Source organism: Etheostoma cragini, chromosome 17 (assembly GCF_013103735.1).
Source record: "Etheostoma cragini isolate CJK2018 chromosome 17, CSU_Ecrag_1.0, whole genome shotgun sequence".
Classification (NCBI taxonomy): Eukaryota; Metazoa; Chordata; class Actinopteri; order Perciformes; family Percidae; genus Etheostoma; species Etheostoma cragini.
Genome location: NC_048423.1, coordinates 8,893,055 through 8,913,344, shown reverse-complemented (window position 1 = coordinate 8,913,344; position 20,290 = coordinate 8,893,055). Strand labels below are relative to the sequence as shown.

Below are 20,290 nucleotides of genomic sequence, written 5' to 3'. Positions count from 1 at the left end.
TGGTTAGAAAAGCAGTATCCAGGATAAGTGCAGGAGTGTGTCTGAAGTTATTTTTGTGTGTGTTCAATGTGAGTTTGTGGGAGAGAAAGTGTGCAAAGAGACATGTATGTGAGGGAGAAAGGGTGTCTGTGTCACACTATGAGTAAGGAATCTGATTATCTTGGCTAACAGAAGGAAGTGGTGGTCTTATCTGTCATCATTGGTGAGGAGACAGAGGTTGTGGGGGTCACAGCCTGTCTGACCTGGAAGCCTCTGTCTGTTCTTACTCTGATGGGCAGAATGAAACAGGGGGCGCGTCACAGCACTCTCACTTCCCCCAGCACCCCCAGGCCTCCAGCACAACCCTGGCCTTGAGCGCAGCAGAATTGCAAAGTGGGAGCTGCCCCCCCCCCGAAACCTCCATCCAGACCCCTTCATACTGGGGCAGCTGTTTCTCATCAAGTCCCCCCTCTCTCGCTCCACTACCACCACCAGTACCACCCCCAGCCATCCGTCCCCTTCTCCTCCAACCGTGCAGTCTGGCCTAGCTCTCCTGCATTTAACCTCCCTAGCAGGAGCGGAGCAGAGGCCAACAAGGCACCAGGATAATGAAACAGGAGTGTAGTGTGGTTGTGTAAGTGTATGTGTGTCTGTTTGTAGGAGAGTGTGAGAGCGAGCGAGAGGGGAAAAAAGTGTGTGTGTGTGTGTGTCTGTGTGTACATGTGGTACTGCACAGCCCTGAGAAGGTGTATAAGTTAAGACATTAATGGCTCCTATAGCACCCTGGTGAAAGTGCCAGGTCCCTTAAGAACAGACCCCATTAGTCACAGAGGCTAAGCGGATTGGGATGATTACCATCAGGTTTTACTGGGGAAACGTGTCCCCTTCTCTTTATCTCTGTTGATTTTTTGCCCCCCCCCCATTCTTCCTCTCTGTCTTCCATGGGTTCCTACTCACTTCCAGTTAGTATGAAGATACAATTACCCCTGGAGGCAACGGTGGTACAATTGATTAGTGCGCTGAATTAAAAGAGAAAGTCACGAATAGACAGGTCCGGCTCCTCTGCTCTTATATTCCCTGTGTGGCTCACCCTGATTGTACAAGGGCTGACGCTTGAGAGAATGAAACTGTTAAAGAGAGCAGAATGCATAACACTGCAAGTAGGTACCACTGATCCCATATGTAGTGTAATTGCTAGGTGAAAGGACTCATTTTAGACATTAAATTGTGAATGGGGCTGATGAATTAAGAGAGTTCATCTTGTATTTAAGAGCAAAACCACTTTTAAACCATTGCTTTTCCATCCGTGTTACAGCACTTTAAAAAAAAAAGTCACACTACATGAACAAATAGGTTTGAAATGACCTGGAGTTACAATAGCAACTTACTAGAGTGAAAACTGCGTGTGGCGACACAATGCTGTCTAAAAGTGCCAGAATGTTCCTGTGTCATTTAGGGGAGCAACATGTGCATATCAAAGGTCTAGTCATCAAAGCATATGGCGTCAAGCATGACTTGAGAGCACGGCTTGAGAGGAGTGCCTTTTTAGACATTTTTTTCTTCCATGTTGACTCTTCTTGCACTACCACCCTAATTGTGGAGATTTAACTCGCTCAATTTAAGAAATTATCACAAATTACCAAGAGTCAACACAGAGGAGGCTGCAGCCAACTCGAACAGCAGAGGGACACGTCCTCACTCGGGTTAGTACCCTGGAACGGCTCCAAAACTCACAATCCATTCTCAGAAAGAGAGCACCCTGTAATATATGTCAAATAATCCTGTTGGCATTGACTATTGAATGTTTAAAACACTAATGAGACAAACAGACATAATATATAAAACTTTAGTAGGCTGTAGTTCACTGACTGCTTCAATGAGCTTATATCTGTACTTTAATTGGCATTGTAAAGGAAAGACACGTTGGTTATTTTACAGTCTGTAGCTTTTACCTTGTAACAAAATGTCCCTTGGAGCTTGCTAGCTTGTCCTCTGTCTAATCCATGTATTGGTTATCCATTGGTTCAACTGTCAGCAAGGTTGTAGAAAATCAAAAGGAGAAACTCCTGGCTGTACCTGAGGTCAATACTTTGTTACACTTAACACAGGTGATTTCTTAAACAAAAAGCCTCAATTTTCAGCGTAATTTGCAGCACCTTAACCTTTTTACTGCATGGTTAAAGTGCTCCATAAAAGAGTAAATCATAAATAAAAACTTTGACCGTACAATTCATCCAATTTAAGCTCCTAATTGCATCAGAGCTTTTGGTTTTCTATCTTGGCCAAGTTTCCACGAGAGCGCCCCTCCAGGGGCAACGACGCAGGCCCTTGGTAATATGGTTCTGCAAGCAGTCCTAACACACTCAGCCACTATTTATCCTAATCAGTGACATCCACATAACCAGGATTGCTTAAAATGAACCCCTTCCGCGCCCCAGAAAATGCACATTTACAGGGACCCCATTTGTCATGGGTAAATTGAGGGTCAGTAAACTTCGCCTGTATCCTCCAGTGGGGATCCAGGACATGCATCATAACGTTAGGAGAGAATGATTGGCGAAGGCGAGCTGTCACACATTTGTCAGGGGGAAGGGAACATTATTTGCTAATTTCCCAAGCTGGGCACTGACAGGGTGCTTCATCTTCAGACCTTTGGTGACCAGCATGGCTTCTCAGCTATTAGTACAAGTCAAGTGTTTTTTCCTTTTTTTTTTCTCCTCACTGTAAAGCGGCAGTAATAAGAGCCAATCGTTCGACCTCACAAGATCGCAACGCAGTGGATGAAGGATTTTGGAAGGAGTAGGTGCCCCACACAGTGAACTGCTCTTGCCAGGCTTTAGTTGAGGCCAGACAGCCTTGAGGGCTGATGGATCACAAACTTTCCTCGTCAAGGTGACGCTATCGACTCCACTGCACCAAAATCTGACAAAATGGGTATGAGGCAGTCATTCATCAACATAAGGACAAAGGGGTCATGTGTGCTTCACTCAATACTGGTGAGGATCAAGAAATGTCAGCCCTGTAAGGGATAGAAAAGGAAGATGTTTCTAGTGCAGAAGAGAGGTCTCTCTGAAGTACGTGCAAGTACAATAGATCCACCCAAACTAAACCAACAACCTTGTACCGCTGCAAAGTAGAGATATAAATAGTTATATCCAGTTTGCATTTCCAAAATTACATTTACTTCCTGTTCCAGTCTTAGAAGGAGGAACAAAATAATACGCAGTCTTGGACCCTCCTCTCCCCCCCCCAAAATTAAATAAACAAACACAGACGTCTTTATCAACACATCAGATAGGGCCCTGTGCTGTTCGGTCTACGAATCGGGCCTATCCTTATGTCTCCTCCCAGCCCCGCCTTTACTTTGAAGTCCCAGACTCAGAAGCTGATCAGATGGAGAGCTTCCTTTTCATTTCCTGTCCTGCAGGGTTGGGTTTGGTAGCCGGTCGCTGGTCAGTGATGGGGTGTGGCTTACAGCAAAGATATGCCATAATCAAAGGCATTCAAGGAGGTATGTAAACAGATTTACAGCTTTAGAGGACTTGCAAACACACACCAAATACTGTATACAAGCATTGTATATTTTAAATTCCTAAACCTACTGCACACAGCATTTAAAATTTGAGACTTTTTTTTAAAAATGTATCCGCAAATTCTTCTTTTTTTTTTAAATTCACCCTGCTGTATGAAGTGCTGCGAGTAAGTATGGAATAGGCATTTTTAAATGTCATCACCACAGTCAAGTGGGTTGTAACCAGTTGGCACAACAGTTTTAGGATGTGTCAAAGCATGTTATCCACTAGCCATATCCCCATACCTGCCTGTCTCATTACAACTCTGGTATTTAGCACCAGCTCCACAGGAGTGGAGCAGACACTCATTGCCAAGGTAGATGGGCCTGGTTTGAAGGCCTTGTGAGCTTGTGTGAAGCGCGACAAGGTTCCACGGAGGAAGGTCCTTGTGTCCAATTAGAGGGCTGACGTGACACGTGCTTACACTCCCCCACTGTCAGGCAGCTTGTCAGGTAGGCTTTGAGAAGCACACTGTGGCATTATTCCACAGCGTGTTATCAGCAAGTGACCTGTGAAATCCAGCTCCAGGAAATTGATTGAAATAAGTACTTGCAGTTGAGCATGTATTTCCCCCATTACACCTCTCTGTGAAATGTATTGTGGGTATCTTTCAAGAGAAAAATGAAAGTATGGCTGTGTGTTTTTTCTCTCTCTCCCAGTAAGGATCGTATTCATTGATTTAATTTTAATTGGACCCACTTTTTGTCCCACAGTATCGTTAGAGGTCTGTTTTGTAATGGCTCTTAAAATGGATTGTCCTCAGTAAGTCACAGCATCAGTCCTCTGCCACAGGACAGATAGATGGAGGAGGCAGGGAGGGGGCTCTTGATAGACGAGGATCTTTCCCCTCCTCCTCCTCCTCCTTTCTCCACCTCCTCTTCTTGCCCCATTTTCAGTACGATCCACACCCAACGGGCTTTAAAAGAACTCCACATCCCCGCCTCCTCCACAGCTGCCTTTTGATTGAAATTCATCGGCAAGTTTATTGAGAAATGAATGAGGGAGGCAGCACGGTATTGACTTTGAGAGGAAAACACAACTCATCTTGAATGAGGAGGAAAATGCGGCCGTAATTTAGCTGTCATCGATCTGTGCCCCGTCCATGTATTGATCTTCATTTTACAATATTAATTTGCGCTTGCAATCAGCTGTGAAGGGAACCCATTTGATTTCTGTTGGCCGGTAATGTGTGAAAGTCCGCCGACGTCCTTAGAGAAGTGGCACACATACTTTAAATGTCATCTAAGCGGTTCGAACAGGTGTCTTTGGCCCTTTCTAATAATACAGCCGATATGAAGGGAGTCTGAAATTATGGATGTGCAATCTGTAACATTGCTCCCTTTTAACCGTGTTAATTACATTTTATCTGTTGCAGGAGAAATATCTGCTGGAGACTGTAACTGTCTAGTTTTTTTCATCTGTATTGGCTCAAAGTTCATGAAATTTCAATGAACATTGATCTGTCTCCATTGATTTATCCTAACTGCAGAAATTTTAATTTCCTGTTCATCTTGAGACTGCTGGAGATGGAATCACTCAGTGGTAACTGGCTGCAGTGGATGGAGATGATATGGTCAGTGGTAAAACAGATGAGGTTTGCTTTGCGTGGGTTTGCTGTGAAAATTCCAATTTGGCTTGGTTTGGTTTTTTAAAGATAGTCTCTACATCTGCATGTGTGTTTTTTATTCTCTCAGCACTGGAACATATCTATTGTGGAGCAGCAGCATGACTTCTGCCTTCTACCTCCTTTGTTGCAAAGTATTCCAAGATATTCACTCTTGAATGTCTCCAGTAGACTCTGCTGAACACCAGCGAGGCAAGGTCATTATGTGTGTTGATGCTGTTCAGAACTGATCCATCTAACAGACCGCAGGTGCCTAGAAGGCTTCAGTTAGACTGTTTGACAAGTCACAAATGCAATAACACTTGAATGAACTTCTGCCTGTGCTGTTTATCTGTCTCTCCCTTTCCAACTCCCACTCCACCTCTAATTTGTGTTAAGGGGAAAGAAAAAAATAACTGCTCAATGGTGTAGGAGGAGTGGAGATAAGCTCGAAGCAGTTAAGTATAATTAGCGAAAGTAATAGCTGGCAAATGGCAACAAGGCTAGGTTTTTATCTCCTGGAAAGATAGAGTTATCGTAATAAGCTGTAATGGCTGGCAGGAATGCTAGTACTCTGTGCGAGCTTCCATTCAGGCTCATAGACTTAACAAGGAACAATTTCCCTTAAATTTACTGCTTTGCTGAAACATTTCCCCATGTCTATACCCAGATACTGTAAGTCAATACATGTGTTCAATCCACTTCCATATAGACTGAGGGCACACAGTAGTGTATTGCCATGTAAGCACTTCTGGCTGCCAACGTTGGCCATGTTACACTGTTCCTGTAGAGCGGTTACTCATGTCCTATTTCTACAGAACATGGAGAAGGAGCAGCAGACCACACTCAGATGCCATGTACATGCCATCCACTCTACATTTTAAGTGAAGTAGCTAGGGCGACTAAAGGATTTCTCAGAGAAAATGTGTTTTAGTAGCATGAAAGGACAGGCAGATTAAGGTGTCAGATCAAAATAAGATTGGGAAGTGCACATTCCGGGCTTAGGAATTCTACTGAGGCCCTGCCATGAGTGCTTGTGTGCATGCGTGATATTCAAAATTGGAAATGATACGGTCACAGCTGCATACCGAGTCATGCATTCCATTTCTTCATATTCTGAAACATGATCATTTACTCTCTAGAGTGAGAAAATTACTGAAATATTCATAAACACTGCCACATCCATGTGGAAGGATCAAGTCTCTTTCTTTGTCAAGAAATTAGTTACCATGTTCTTTCCAATTGTTATCAGCCGTTAAATTTGAAACATTTGTTGTCACTTTGATGTCTCATTACTTTTGTTAAATCATCTCTGAAATAAAACCATGGAAACAAATCTACAAACAATTATATCTTTGCATATGTACCGTAAGTAGGGAAAACAGATATAAGCGTTGTAATTGAAAAAGCACACAACCTGTCTAAATCTAAACAGAAAATGAGAGAAAATGAAAATTCTATTAGTCCATAATGTTCCCTTGGTACCCCTTCACATGTGCTCTTCATCTCTCCTGCAAAGTATTCAAATGCAAGCCCTGCCTTACCTCCCCGTGTCTCTTTTTCTCTAATTATCCATGAGGTCAGTAAGCAAAATGGGGAAGAAGCCAGGAGATCAATACAAATTATCCCTGAGCAAACCAGTGCTGACAGTTTGAATTGCAGCATATGTTTACCCAAAATCAGGCAATTTATCTTAATATCAGGCGAGTAATGCAGCAGGGGTGAGAGGTCACACAATCTCTCCACCTCATAATTACCCGCCTCTAAAACAGGAAAGTGGTATTGATTGGCCGCGAGCCGGGAAGCGGGCGTGACTGGAACGTGCCAGCGACCCCCCTCCACACCAACCCCTATCATACCTCCCCCCAGTTGCCCCCACCTTCCCCGGTCCCTCCTCCCCTCGGCTAGACTCCCCACCCAGTGCAGGATTTATGGGATGTGTGTGGAGGGTTTCATGTTTCCTTGCAGCAACTGAGACCCCTTACTGAAGGGGTAAGGGGACACACACACGCTCCTTCCACCCCCACCCCTTTCACCATTTTGTGTTGGAAGGACAAGGAGGACCAAACTAATTTTGGCATGCATGGAGTCATGCAATGGCATCATAGAGCAGCTAGATTTGCCTGTTTATATCTTTAGAAGAGAGTAAAGTTTACGACAGAGTGTGAAGTCAGAACATAATCATGTGCCAAGGATTAAAAAAGACATGGGGGGGGGTTGGTGTAAACAGGGGACAAAGGCTGCTGTCACTGTGTGTGGTGTAAGAAAAAGTAAGAAGAGCAGTCACAATGACTCTTGTGAAAGCTCAGCAGATGAAAGAAAATCTTTGCCTGGAAGAAAAAATGTGCGGAGCGATGCGATGAATACACACATAGCACATTTATTGTCCGGATTGAATAGAAGTGCTCAGTATATATCATCAGCAGCTCTTACAGGATTATTGACATTGTCTGTCGGAACCAGTGTACATGCTATGACTACAAAACTGTCAACTCATCAACTGACAGCACCGTTTAGCGCTAATGCAAGTCTCCATCAGCTGTCAAAAGCATTTGCATGAAATCAATAGCAGATGGCGGTCTGTGTCACCAATTTCATTACGCTGGGGTTGTTACAAAGATCATCTCCATGATAGATGAGAAGGCAACATGTCGACATGTGGAGATCATGCCTGACGCTTGGACTGCAACTGCAGAACATTGCGGCATGTTTTAAACCTACACTGAGACAAGTGTATATGTAATTTTTGACACTTTTAAATTTCTCCATACGTTGGCATTTAATACTGCATATAAATTGTAAAAACTGCTGATACAATTCAGTTTAAAATTTTCTTTAAGGGTAAAGTATACCCTACCCTTCAAATCACATTCATCGTAATTCTTCGGTCCGCATTTACAATGGGGCATCATTATCATTGGAAAGGCACATCAAACAGAACACCTCTCCAAACCTAGGTCTCGTCCTGTACTGTACCTCTCTCCGGCTGTGTTCCCAGCATGCCTGGCGGGTTGTGTAGGCCCCAGCTGAGGCAGAGGACAGGAAAGCGTGATGTATCACCCTGAGAGAGCCCACTGACAGCCTCTGATGATGGATGGCCTGATTATGGAGTGCTTTTTACACATACACAATTTACATCACACTGAGCAGCGGGGTCTGGTAGGGCTGCCGTGCACATACACTCACTCTCAGCCGGGTACATGCACTCACACACACACACGCATATGCGTGTGTGTGTACACATGTACCGGACTGCCAGAGTGCATAGATAAGAAAGGGGGTGGAAATAACAAAAGAAAGGGGGCAAATTCCTTGCTACAGCCTTGTCATGTACAATCAATACGGCAGATCAATCCTTTATTAAGGAGAAGATGGCGTTCACCCACATTCCGAAGCGGACCTTTGTAGTTTCGGGATGCATGATGACATGTCAAATCAGATTTCCAGCAGTGAACGTTGCTGTGGTGTGGGGTTTATTCAGGTGTGCCTGGCCAGTAGGGCTGAATACCACTGTACTTGCAAGCTAGATCCTTGCTATCGATTAGCACCTCGCATTGTCCATGCTTGAACACATAATTGCTCCATCTGATCACGGTCGAGCTGGCAATTACTGTATTCAGGTTTTGGCAGAAGGGGTGCATGTGTTTGATTGTGCGTATGTGTGTTGTACATGACTGCTGTATATATGCGTGAGTAGGTACAGTATGTGAGTGTGCGAGCATGCATGCATGTGTATTTAGATGAGAGGGAACAAAAGGAGTAAGACACATGATTGTTCGTTTTCCTGCCATGACTCCCCGGCTCGTGCTTCAGTGGCCCTGCCTGACTGCCTGTCTGTGTGTGTGAGTGTGTGTGTGTGTCCGTGTGTGTGTGTGTGTGGGTGGGTGGGTGGGGGGGGTTGCTTGCTTTCACATTCTCTGGTGTTCAGCAGGTTCAGCGAGCTGTGCGGTGTTAATGCTGAAATTACATGCTGAGTAATGAGTGATGGGCCAAATTACAGGCTGAACAATGAATAGAGGCAGGCAGCTCTTATTAGTCTCCATAGAAAGCCATTGATTTATGAAGCGCCTTGCTCGACGGAGTTACTCTCCTGAAAATGATATCTACATTGAGAAGTGATGTTCTCTATTAAGTCGTTCCTTCCCCCTTTACACTGCTCTCCTCCTTTCCTCCCCTCCTTCTCTCCTCTGCCCTCCCTCCCTTGCCTGGTCTTGCCTCTGAGTGTGCACATGATTGTTTAGAATCAGGCGGAGCTGTAAGGAAGCCTTCAATTACCCATTAGGACTGTCAGACATAAAACGCCCTGCTCTCACCAAAGTCTGGGTTATGATTCATTTACTTTGTGCCTCTGATTCATCGCCCAATATGCCTCATGCCCCAGATTACTATTTGAGGGGTGGGAGAGATTAATGGCTCCATGGGATCTGCTGCCGTATTTCACAGGCCCAGTGTTGCAGTACAGTTGGTGCAGAAGGGTGAAATGACAGCAACTTACACTAGATCAATGTGTGGACAGCCTTTCACAGATTATTAAAGCTCGGTTAGATTAAAAGACCCCCGCTATGTAGTTTGCTGTAGTCAATATTCTGAAGCAGATAAAAAGAAGGAGGGTCCCTCTGAAGGATTCTCAGACTGATGTAGGTCAGGGCTGGGCCGTTAATGGAATAACACTTGGTGACACAAGTGTCAGAGGAACCCGTGTCAGTTTCCATCACATGCCCCCCCTGGATGTTTCATAAAACATCGTCTTGCCCCTGAGGTCTCTTTGAAATTAGGCATTCTGAAATGACTTTTGTTCTGTAAACTCCAACAGATTTCTCAATTAGTTTCTTCCTGTCTCTGACAAAATGAGTCCTGAAATGGTTCTAATTTTCATTTTCCCTTTTCTTTCTTTCAGCCCTGAATGAGCCAACCATTGACTATGGTTTCCAGAGGCTGCAGAAGGTCATCCCCAGACACCCCGGCGATCCTGAGAGGTTACCAAAGGTCAGTTCAGCGTCTCTGCAGCATGGTAAAACACAGAACAGCAATTAGACGAAGATGTCTGGGTTATAATGCCTTAATACTCTGAATGTGACAAATAAACAAAACAACATTACCATCAAAGCAGAGCACTGTGACCCCAAACCGTAACAGCTTTGCTTCACATATGTGGCTTACCCACTAACCAGCGTGGTAATGGTATTGGTTTTGTGTGTGGAGAGAGGCGTAAACTCTCTGTGTGGTAAAATAGCTCAATCAGGCGTTTTCCTCTCCAGTAGTCTGTGGAGATGGTAATCTGGTCAGAAACGACGTCTGCACCCTCATTACCCCACTCATGTTTTCCTTTCATTTTCTGCAGCTCGATTTGGTTTAATCTTTTGTTTACAGAACCCTGTGCCGTAAACCCCCTAGTCTTACTGCAGCTAATAGACAAAGACTGCATGTTATTATGCTTTGGCTTTCTTATTGTTTTCTTTTGAACCTGGGTGAAGGAGTTGAAAGCCACATCATCTTTAGACACACCAATGGGGCATTTGTATATGCTGCCATATTGAAAGACCTGAGCATGAAAACTCAGCTGCATGTTTTTTTTTTATTTCCCTCCCCTGCAGAAACTCTTTGATTCCTTTACTCTTACAATTCCCTTTGATGCTCTTACTCTCTCCATTTCCTATTGATAAAATCTATCTGTGTTTTCACTAATTGCCACCCTGTCAGTAACCATTCCGGTGACTGACGTTCCAGATGTGTCAAGTGTAATAATATAACTGATTAGTACATTCAAAACCCCTTGGCATGTGGTAAAGTGGTGGCCACCTCAGAGTTTTAATAATACTGTAAAACCTTTAAAGACCTTATCTATTAAATCCCAGCATGCAACACAGCAATATCATTAACGTCCAACGGACAATTTAATAAAGAACAGACTGTGTGGTAGCTCTAGACGTTTGACCAAGGCAATGTGGAGAAATGGAACATCACAGCTAGTCCCTGGTTCAGTATATGAAGTGTTTCAATTAGACTCAGTCCCTGTGGAGACAGGAAACAACACCTAGACATGAAATGTTACTCTAATTTCAACTGTAAACGTAGACCAAAAGGTAAAGTACACTTGCCTTTAATATCCACATGGCTTTCTGTCTCCGCAGGCATCACTGGTCAATCTAGCTACACTGTTTCCATTTTATAAAGTCAGTGTCTTTGTGAAATCCCCATCTTTAAAACAAAGAGAGCAACAATGTTAAACACAGCTTTATTACAAAGAGAGCTTACTTCTTTCCTTGAATACAAAGTGTTGTTGGCTGTGAGACAGATTTTGACACTGAACCCAAGATTAGTTTCCTGGGTGTGCATACACTTAATATAGCACGGTCTCCCGGCCTTTGCATGAAACAATCACAGAGTGAGATGAAACCCTGCACTTCCAATAAACAACATAAATATTTGATTTGCTCTCTAATGGACCCAAATATGGGGTTCAGGGGGCATGTAAATGATCCCACCAAGTGATTCGTCATTGTTAAGCTTGCCATCTGAGGGTCAGCTCACGGGGTCAAAAGCACATTCCCAATAAAACAGCCCGCGGCAGGCTGACGCTTGCATGTACATTTGGAATGAGAACAGAAACAGCATATAGAGAACAGCCATTACAGGGTGCAGGTGATGTTGGGAGACTCTATAAAAAGATGATAAAGCTGGAGGACGCACGGTGTGCATTAGCAGAAAGGCAAATCGACACCAAGTCCACTCACCGCCTCTGCCCCCCCTTCCATGACTTCACCCTCCAGTTGATAATATTACTGCGTTATATTGATTTCCACCAGCTTTCTCCCTGGGACCAGTAAGACACGTGGTAATTGTAAGGAGACAGAAAGCCAATATGGGAGTGCTCATGGATAGCAAGGGATGCACGCTAATATTGTTGCTACACAGAGAAAAAAGGGGGGAAGCTGCCTCTGATTGAAGTTTACCTCGTAATTCTAAGACAACATCGTAGATGACAGTCTGACCCTGTGGGAGGAGTGGAGATATAAAATTCAATGCAAAGTCCAGGGTGAATATGAAAGTAATAAGTGTGAGCAGTCAAGTGATGAGAAAGGAGATTGGTTTGCGGGCATTGCGTTAAGTGAAGAGAGACTTTGGAATTCACCCTCCTTTTTAAGATCTTGTTATAAAACAATTTTCTATTCATGATATAAAAAAGACAATTTATAATACCATTTTGTGCCCTCTGGCAGTAATGGACAAATAGACTGGATATCACATTATATCACACTCAATTTCTTTCTTCTGTAACAAATTAGATTCATTATGAAATTAAAAGTGGAAACTCAATATTGTTTTATTATTAAGCTGATTGCTTTGGATTCCTTTCTTTCCTCCCAAAATGAGCATAAGCCCATTCTTTTCCAATTCTTTGTGTAATCCACAAGGAGAAAATATTACAAATGTGTTCATGTCAAGCAATTACCCATGTATTTAAATGAATCTCTCTTCCTGTGCTCTTTGAAGTACCTTCATCTAATGGCCCTATGCTTCTAAATGCATTCATTACCTCAGGCTAGAGCTAACAGAGTAATTGCCTTACAGTTTTATAATGGCATTAGCACTCAAAGCTACATAACCTAGGCCCTCTTTTATTAACTGTGATAATATAAATACAACATCCATGTTAATCTAGTGCTTGAAGAATCACATTCGGGCTGTTTTAGACCACTTCTTCTTATTGTTAGATATTCTTTACAAAACATGATTTGTTATGGCTTCCTCTCATTTTTTTCTCTACTCTTCTCTCTAAGAGCTCGAAATCTGAGGTGATTTGTCATCAGAGCAGCTCCATTTAAACAGTTGTTGAACACAAGACCTTTATGCAAAGTGAGGCAAACAATGGCAGAAATCTGTCACGCATTTGTCACAGAACAACAGAAATCATTTGAGGCCTTTAATTGTTTCAATTTAACATGGTGTGTTCTGATATGTCTCCATGACAAGAAAGCCAATTACACTTATGCAGGAGTAGTATTGAGATTTACATGGAAATGCCCTCAGAACACTATTCTGTGTTAATCGTATTCACAGCGTGAGCTGATATGCATGAAAGCGTCTCGTCAGAAGAAAACAAACTTCTTCCTTGATTGGGTGCAGCACTTCTCATCATCCGCGGATATGACTAGGTTGCACTTAAGCATAGCCTTGCGAGTCAGCTTGGTTAGTTAAGACACCACGCGGTAAACGACAGATTAAGGATGAGAGGCAATATCGTTTTCTCTCCTCCTTTTTCCAAGCTGTCCTTATGTCACTGCTGCAAAGTACCATATGGACAAGGAGGGAGAGGACGTTTTACAGAGAATGAAACATGGCTTGCAAACGCGACAGTCTTAATTGCTTTAATTGTTGTTTAAAATTGAGAGCCATGTAGAAGATCTTGAAATATGATAGAATAGATTATTGGTAATTATTAACTGCAGACAAAAAGAAAGAAAACCACTTTATCTCACTCAGCAAGAGAGAGAGAAATCTGTTCTGCCTGATGAGAACACATCAAGACAGCTGGTCCTCTCATTTAGTCTACCTGCCTCACGACAACCATAATTCTTTATTTGTATGCAAACTAGATGCATGCAACGTTGAGCATACACACCAATTTCAGAGGTAAATGCCCATTCTAAGAGCCACCCATCCGGTAGCTTGGGGTGGATTAAGCGATATGTTTCTATAAGAGAGCATGGCATACGCTGGAAGTGGCTTCTACAGTGATTCATCTTGATAAATCAAGGACTGTGGTAGATATGCTACTCAGGATGAAAGGGCCCATACACACACTCCATACACACTACATACGCTATGCTTTGGAAAAGCAGGCCAAGTCTTGGAGGCCGCTGTTTGAAGGCGCGAAGGCTGTGTTTACATTCATTTACGGCAGCTGCCGTCTTAATCCCACACTGCTATTGCCAAGTGATGGAACACTTCAGACAAATTACAGAGGCCCGCAAAAGAAAACACAGGGAATGTGGGAAGAAAACAAGCGCCATCTGAGATGTTTCTGGTGACAGATTTGCATTGCTTTTAACCAGGGTTCTAACAGCATAGTCGACAAATCTCTGCTCTACAGCAGGTGACAACAAGCAAGCATTTTAAAAAACACACGCAACAGTCATGTCTGCAACTTGCCTTTGTCAGATTAAATGCACTCTAAAAGAAGAAGAGGGTTTTCATAGAGCATATTGCCTTCTGTATTATAGAAAACAAAGAGAGCAGTCTGGTTGCTTGAGAGGGATTTAATTGTAAGTGCTAAATTCAAAGAGCAGATAAAGACACAAGAACGGGCCAAACCCCACCTAGCTGGAAGCCCGAAATAGAGTGGGGGGAACAGGATCCAGGGCCAACTCATTTTCAGTGTTAAGAGCCAAAGCAACACAGCTAATCCGCATTGTCAAGCGGGGGCAAGCATGCAGACATGGATAAGACCACATCCTGAGCATCCGTGTCCCCAAGGCACAAGCACCCAGCTCTTGCTGGATGGGAAGTCATTTGTGAAGTCCTTTGCAACAGCCAGTCAAAGAGGTTAATTGAAAAATTCCTTAATGTCATTACAACAGAACTAGATTAACCCAGAGCTAATTCACTTTATTGTTCTGAAGAGAGGGGACTCAGCGCTGAACTACAGAGCAAACGTGAAGCCCAGAATCAGGGGTGAGGTGTTGTTTTTAAAGGACTATGCCAGTTTAATTAAGATAGGGAACATTATTCACTGCTCTGCATGGTTGGAAGGAGCAAAGTGGTAGTGCTGTATAAATGCAGCACCGGTGCCTCTTAAATCAGGGTGGCTTTTATTTAGTCGGTTAAATATGTAAACATTTCTAAAGAGCTCTACAACCCTGCTGTGTAATGTTGTTTTTGATATTGTTTGCCACCCGACGGACCACTGTGGTCTCAACCATAATCTGTTTGGGTCCTAACATTTACTCTTCCTGTTTTCCTCATCAGGAGGTGCTACTGAAGAGGGCGGCTGATCTCGTTGAAGCCCTGTATGGAATGCCCCACAACAATCAGGTCCGTATCCACACAGCTGTTATACAGTACCTCTACTAAATGAGAAACCATTGCAAATTCACTGAAAGTATCACCAAAGGGTATTTTCATCACTACATCTGGAACAATGTACGCTACATGCGTTGTGAGCAACAGCAAAGCTATAAGAAAAACAACATAAATAACAAAACCTCTGCCTTCTCTGCGCTTTCCAGGAGATCATTCTGAAGAGGGCAGCTGACATCGCCGAGGCCCTGTACAGCGTTCCCCGCAACCACAACCAGATCCCCTCTCTCGCGAACACAGCCTCCCACGGCATGATGGGAGTCAACTCCTTCAGCAGCCAGCTAGCAGTCAATGTGTCTGAGTCACAAGGGAATGACCAAGGTATGTGATTTAGGGTATAACTCTGTGGTTCTTAAAAGTGGGGTCCTTGAGGGGATTCCAGGGGGTTTGCAGCAAAATGAGAAAGAGTTCAATTACACTCATTAAAATGCAAAAATAGATAGAAATTACTTTTTTTTTTAACACTGAGTTCACTACCCCCATCCTCTCTTGTAATATAGGCAGTTAAAGGGTTCGATTAAGTGCCACATTCTTTTTTTTTATTGAATTGGCATCTGCAGTATGTGCTGATATAAACATGTTTGATTGCAGCAGTAAATCCCCATTATCATTTACTGTAATCAGTGCACATTTCCCTAGTAAATACTGTACCGAAGGAAAGAAATGAATGAAATGAATTTCCCTTTCTATCTTCCACCCGTGTTTTTCAGTGGGCTACAGCCGGAACACCAGCAGCGTGTCCCCCCGGGGCTACATCTCCAGCAGCACCCCACAGCAGTCGAGCTACAACTCCGTCAGCAACAGCATGAATGGCTACGGCAATGCCGGTATGAACCTAGGAGTGCCAAGCTCCCCTGGGTTCCTCAACGGATCCTCTGCCAACTCCCCATATGGAAGTGAGTAGCTTGCCACTATCGCACGCTGTAGTAGCACTAAGCTGCTGCTGATTTAATTCCAGCTCCCACATTCGTTTTCACTTCTATGAATCACTTCTGACAGGGTTATAACATTATTGATGGTGATAATATATTACTATTCATTCACAGGGGCTTGTTTAGTTTTAGTACTTCGGAGAACACGCATGTAGCTCAGAGTAGCAGGAATATTCATTTTTATGTGTATTTCACCATTTGCCACGTGTAGTTGTTCTACCGGACAAGATGTTCATGGTAGGGGCCTGTGAGTACTGATCGTGTATCCCCCCTGGCAGTAATACTATCCTAGCCTTACCTTAACTGCCCTTTCCCTCTCCAGCACTACTCACAGCACGTTCTCACTCTCACCCCTCCCTCGTTCCTTTCCCCCCCTATCGTCTCTGCAGTTAAACAAAAGAGCGCCTTCGCCCCTGTGGTCCGACCTCAGGCCTCCCCACCCCCCTCCTGCACCAGCGCCAACGGCAACGGACTGCAAGGTGAGCCCCCCTCACCCCCTCATCCCTTCCCCACGGACTACTGGTCAGATACCGCTGCTCAGGCCTCTGTCCGGTTTGGTGAGGGATTAATCATTACAAATATAATATGCATTTTGACAGGCCAATTTACACCTTACAGTTCACACTCACACACACTCGCACAGAGCATGCCTTTACACACACTAACACACACACACACACACACACGCACGCAAGTATAGGACTGCAAGCACTGTCTCACGTCTGTGCAACGCAAACATACATCCTTGTTGCCCTTTTGTACAAATGATCCCCTCTGATGTCGCAGGAAAAAACATTCCCCGAATTGTTTTAGTAATTATATTTATTAGGTTTTGTGCATGTGTCATGACCAACGTGATTACTTTGAAAACAAGCTTAGCCGTAGTGTGTGCCCCAAGATTAATAACATTGGGCTTAATGAAGTGGGAAATTAAAGTTCATCTTGCTACACGTTCATACTTATTAATACATGTTGTGCAGAAATTAATGAGCAATGCCTTGCCATCATCTGCGCTGGCAAACTTAAAAGCATTTCAACCATGACTCTACAAATATACTCAGAGCAATATAATAATATATCATCCCAGCACTTCACTAGTCGCCTAATTGTTAAAACGTGTGAAAGTACTGAATATATAAACTCTCAGGGTGAGGTACAGTTGCTAATGATATCCTAAGCAGATGGTCTTGGTAAAATAACGGAAGCTACCTTTGATCTTCCCTAATCTCTCTTAGTTAATGACACAGAGGCACGACTTGGGAAATGTGGAAATGAAGGACTAATGCGCTGTACAGTGTTGAAGAGAGAAGGATAAAGAGATGAGGGGAGGAAAGCAAGTGATAGAAGGAATCTGAGGGGAGTCTGAGGAGTGTCTAGTGCTGTAGCATTGTGGCATTGTGGGAAGTGACCGTGTTGTTGCTCTGCCGTCACAACGGCGGTGTCTCTGGGGAGTCTGGGCCACTGTTTGCCATTACCCCAACGCCAGGAGAAATATCACACATAGCAAGACTGGCATGCTGGGGGCTGAAATGTCAGAGCAGGAGGGAGGTTTTTAAACTCGCCCCGTTAGGAGGACGTGCAGCAGCAGGCTGGCGGACACGGCAAACACTCACAGGCACATACGCAAACAGGCACATTAAGACATACATTCACGCACTTGTGCATTGTCAGATGGCTGGACTCACACACACAGACACACACTAACACACACACACACACACACACACACACACACATGCACCCAGACACATGCATGTACACATACACCAAATTACAAAATAAATGTTTAATCATTTTTATCCATATCTGTTTTCAGCAAATAAACTAATAATCTTTTTTTTTCCTTCTGTTTTATTTTCCAGCCATGTCCGGCCTGGTTGTCCCTCCAATGTAAATGCACTTTTATCATCTCAAGCACCAGTCTTCACAATACCACTTCACAGAAGCACACGGCAAAAATGCTGGTGTAATGTATAGTCAACCGCTTGTTCTGTCTTTAAAGATGAAGAGAAAAAAGAAAACAAATGTTTTGTTTCTTTTAAATGACTTTTGCAAACCTGCAGAAAAAAAAGGATTTCATGAGGAACAATATTTTTTTTTTTTCTGTGGGATTTCTTTGTTTGTTTATGCCCCCCCCATTTGATCACCCTTGAAGAAGACACGGGATGATGAAGGGTTTATTTTGTATACCTGTCAGGTTGTGCTTCGGCCTTGGATATGTCCAATCAACCACACATTCAATACTGGAAGGGACTCTGTGGACTCACCATCTGGTTGTAATGTAAAAACACTGATGTACAGTACATTTGCCAATGAACTTCAGAAATTGTTTTTCTGTTTCAACTCTCTTTTAATAGATTCACAACAGTTGTGTGTCTTTATAATGTGACTTTTTGTATTTTTATGTGTGAGAAAAATACACAGGGGCCAAGACAGTTTGAATTTCAACTGGAAATTATATGAAATATATAATGTAGAAAATTGAGCATAAAAGTACAACAAATACGAGTAAAAGGGGTGGGGCTGGGTGGGTCAGGCTGTATCATGTTTCATTCCTGCATTTTAACTTAAATTTTGTAATTTATTGTAGCTAGAAATCATCTTCAAAAGTAAAAAAAAAAAAATCCTCTTGATTCAACAAGCACACTGATGTGTACAAAACACTGCTCTGTTGATGAATATGATGTACTTCCATGTCTAGAGCTTCCTTTTAAGCAAGTGTGTTTTGCCATGTTTTTCAACTCTTTTGCTAGCACTGTATATTAATGCATTCCTAGGCTACTGTGAAGTCTGTTTCTTGTTGATGAGGAGCAGTCTCCCCTTCTAGCTCCAACTCCCTTATGTGTTTTATATGTGGTTAAAAATTGTAGACTATTGTGATATTGCCAAACTTGTGCTAAATATTTATACATCTGTCTTTTTCATGTTCTTTTAGATCAACAAAAAACATTTAAAAAACAAAATTAAAATCCATTGACAATGTAGGAGTATAGTAGTTCATCGTCATATTTCTGTTCAAATACACACTTGCGCTCACTGAGGGAAATTTTGTAACATATCAACTATAAATAATGTATTTATCTCTGAAATTTTGTATATTGCTTTTCATTATGTATGTATTAATCGTCATGCCCTTAATATAGTGATGCAGCACAGATAATTCAGCCAAGAACTGTTGCCTTCATTTGTTTTCTTTTTGTATTTGATGAAATGCAATGTGCATATATTTCATGTGTATCCTCAAAAATTTGTGTTACTCCGTCAAGACTCTCTGTCCATTTTTTAAAGGGGAAGTCAAACTTCATTGTTTATTTTTATATTGATTTTAAATTATCTATACAGACCATTTTGGAGAAAACTTTGTTGGTTGTATTGTCAAATAAATTGTTTGTGACCCATATGATAGTTGTTAAGATCCAATAGAGACTAATGTGCATGAGGGACAACCTTGGAGATAAAAAACACTCCATTTGTGGTTGTATTTTTTTCTGTTTTGTAGAATGTATAGAAGTCATTTTTACTCACCACTTATGACTCTGCCACATAGCTTACATGTGTTTACAGGGAAGAAAATTTAAAAATGTCAACATTTGGAATGGGAACAGAAATGAATAAGTGATGTTTTATTAAAATTTTCAGTAAAAACACAATAGCTCCTCAACTGTGGACTTCTTCAGTTTTAAGTACAGTTTGGCTGGCAGACAAACTGACAATCAGAACAAAGAAAAAAAGACAGTAGAAACTTCTGAAGACAAACCTGTGATTCGTCTGTAAGTTGTAGTGTTTAGACTTTGCCATAGAGATAACTGTTTGAAACCTGTGGAAAAGTGTAACATCCATAAAAGATGAAAACTGCTCTTTACTCACATTCTTTCAGCAAAGCACTCTGACATTGTGACATATTCATACTGGTCTTTGTATCAGCATATCCTGCATCTGTGGTGCTTCAAAGGTTCTTTGTAGTCATTCATAAACAGTGCAAGCTTTTTATTCAAAGCACCCCAAATGGGGCTCATTCAAATCCCTCATTTCATTGCATTAAGCCACCTAGTTAATAAAGAATCAATACATTGAAAGAGCAAGGTTATCCTTTGTCTATAAGGGCTGGTATCGTTTTGAACCTC

The 20,290-nt window shown here is 42.6% G+C and overlaps 1 protein-coding gene across 6 annotated transcripts in view; it reads left to right on the top strand.

Moving 5' to 3' along the window:
* Nucleotides 1–20,021, top strand: part of LOC117960495 (transcription factor COE3) — a 67,219-nt gene extending 47,198 nt beyond the window's left edge. For 3 of the 6 annotated variants that reach the window (XM_034898435.1, XM_034898434.1, XM_034898433.1), the window contains exons 11-16: nt 10,052–10,140; nt 15,124–15,189; nt 15,384–15,555; nt 15,945–16,130; nt 16,556–16,645; nt 18,029–20,021. In XM_034898435.1, coding sequence (XP_034754326.1) covers nt 10,052–10,140; nt 15,124–15,189; nt 15,384–15,555; nt 15,945–16,130; nt 16,556–16,645; nt 18,029–18,060 — 635 coding nt within the window. In that variant the 3' untranslated portion in view covers nt 18,061–20,021. Of the gene's footprint in view, nt 1–10,051; nt 10,141–15,123; nt 15,190–15,383; nt 15,556–15,944; nt 16,131–16,555; nt 16,724–18,028 lie in introns of all 6 variants that reach the window. The other 3 variants (XM_034898432.1, XM_034898431.1, XM_034898430.1) reach the window with 1 other exon arrangement.
* Nucleotides 20,022–20,290: the final 269 nt, after the last annotated feature.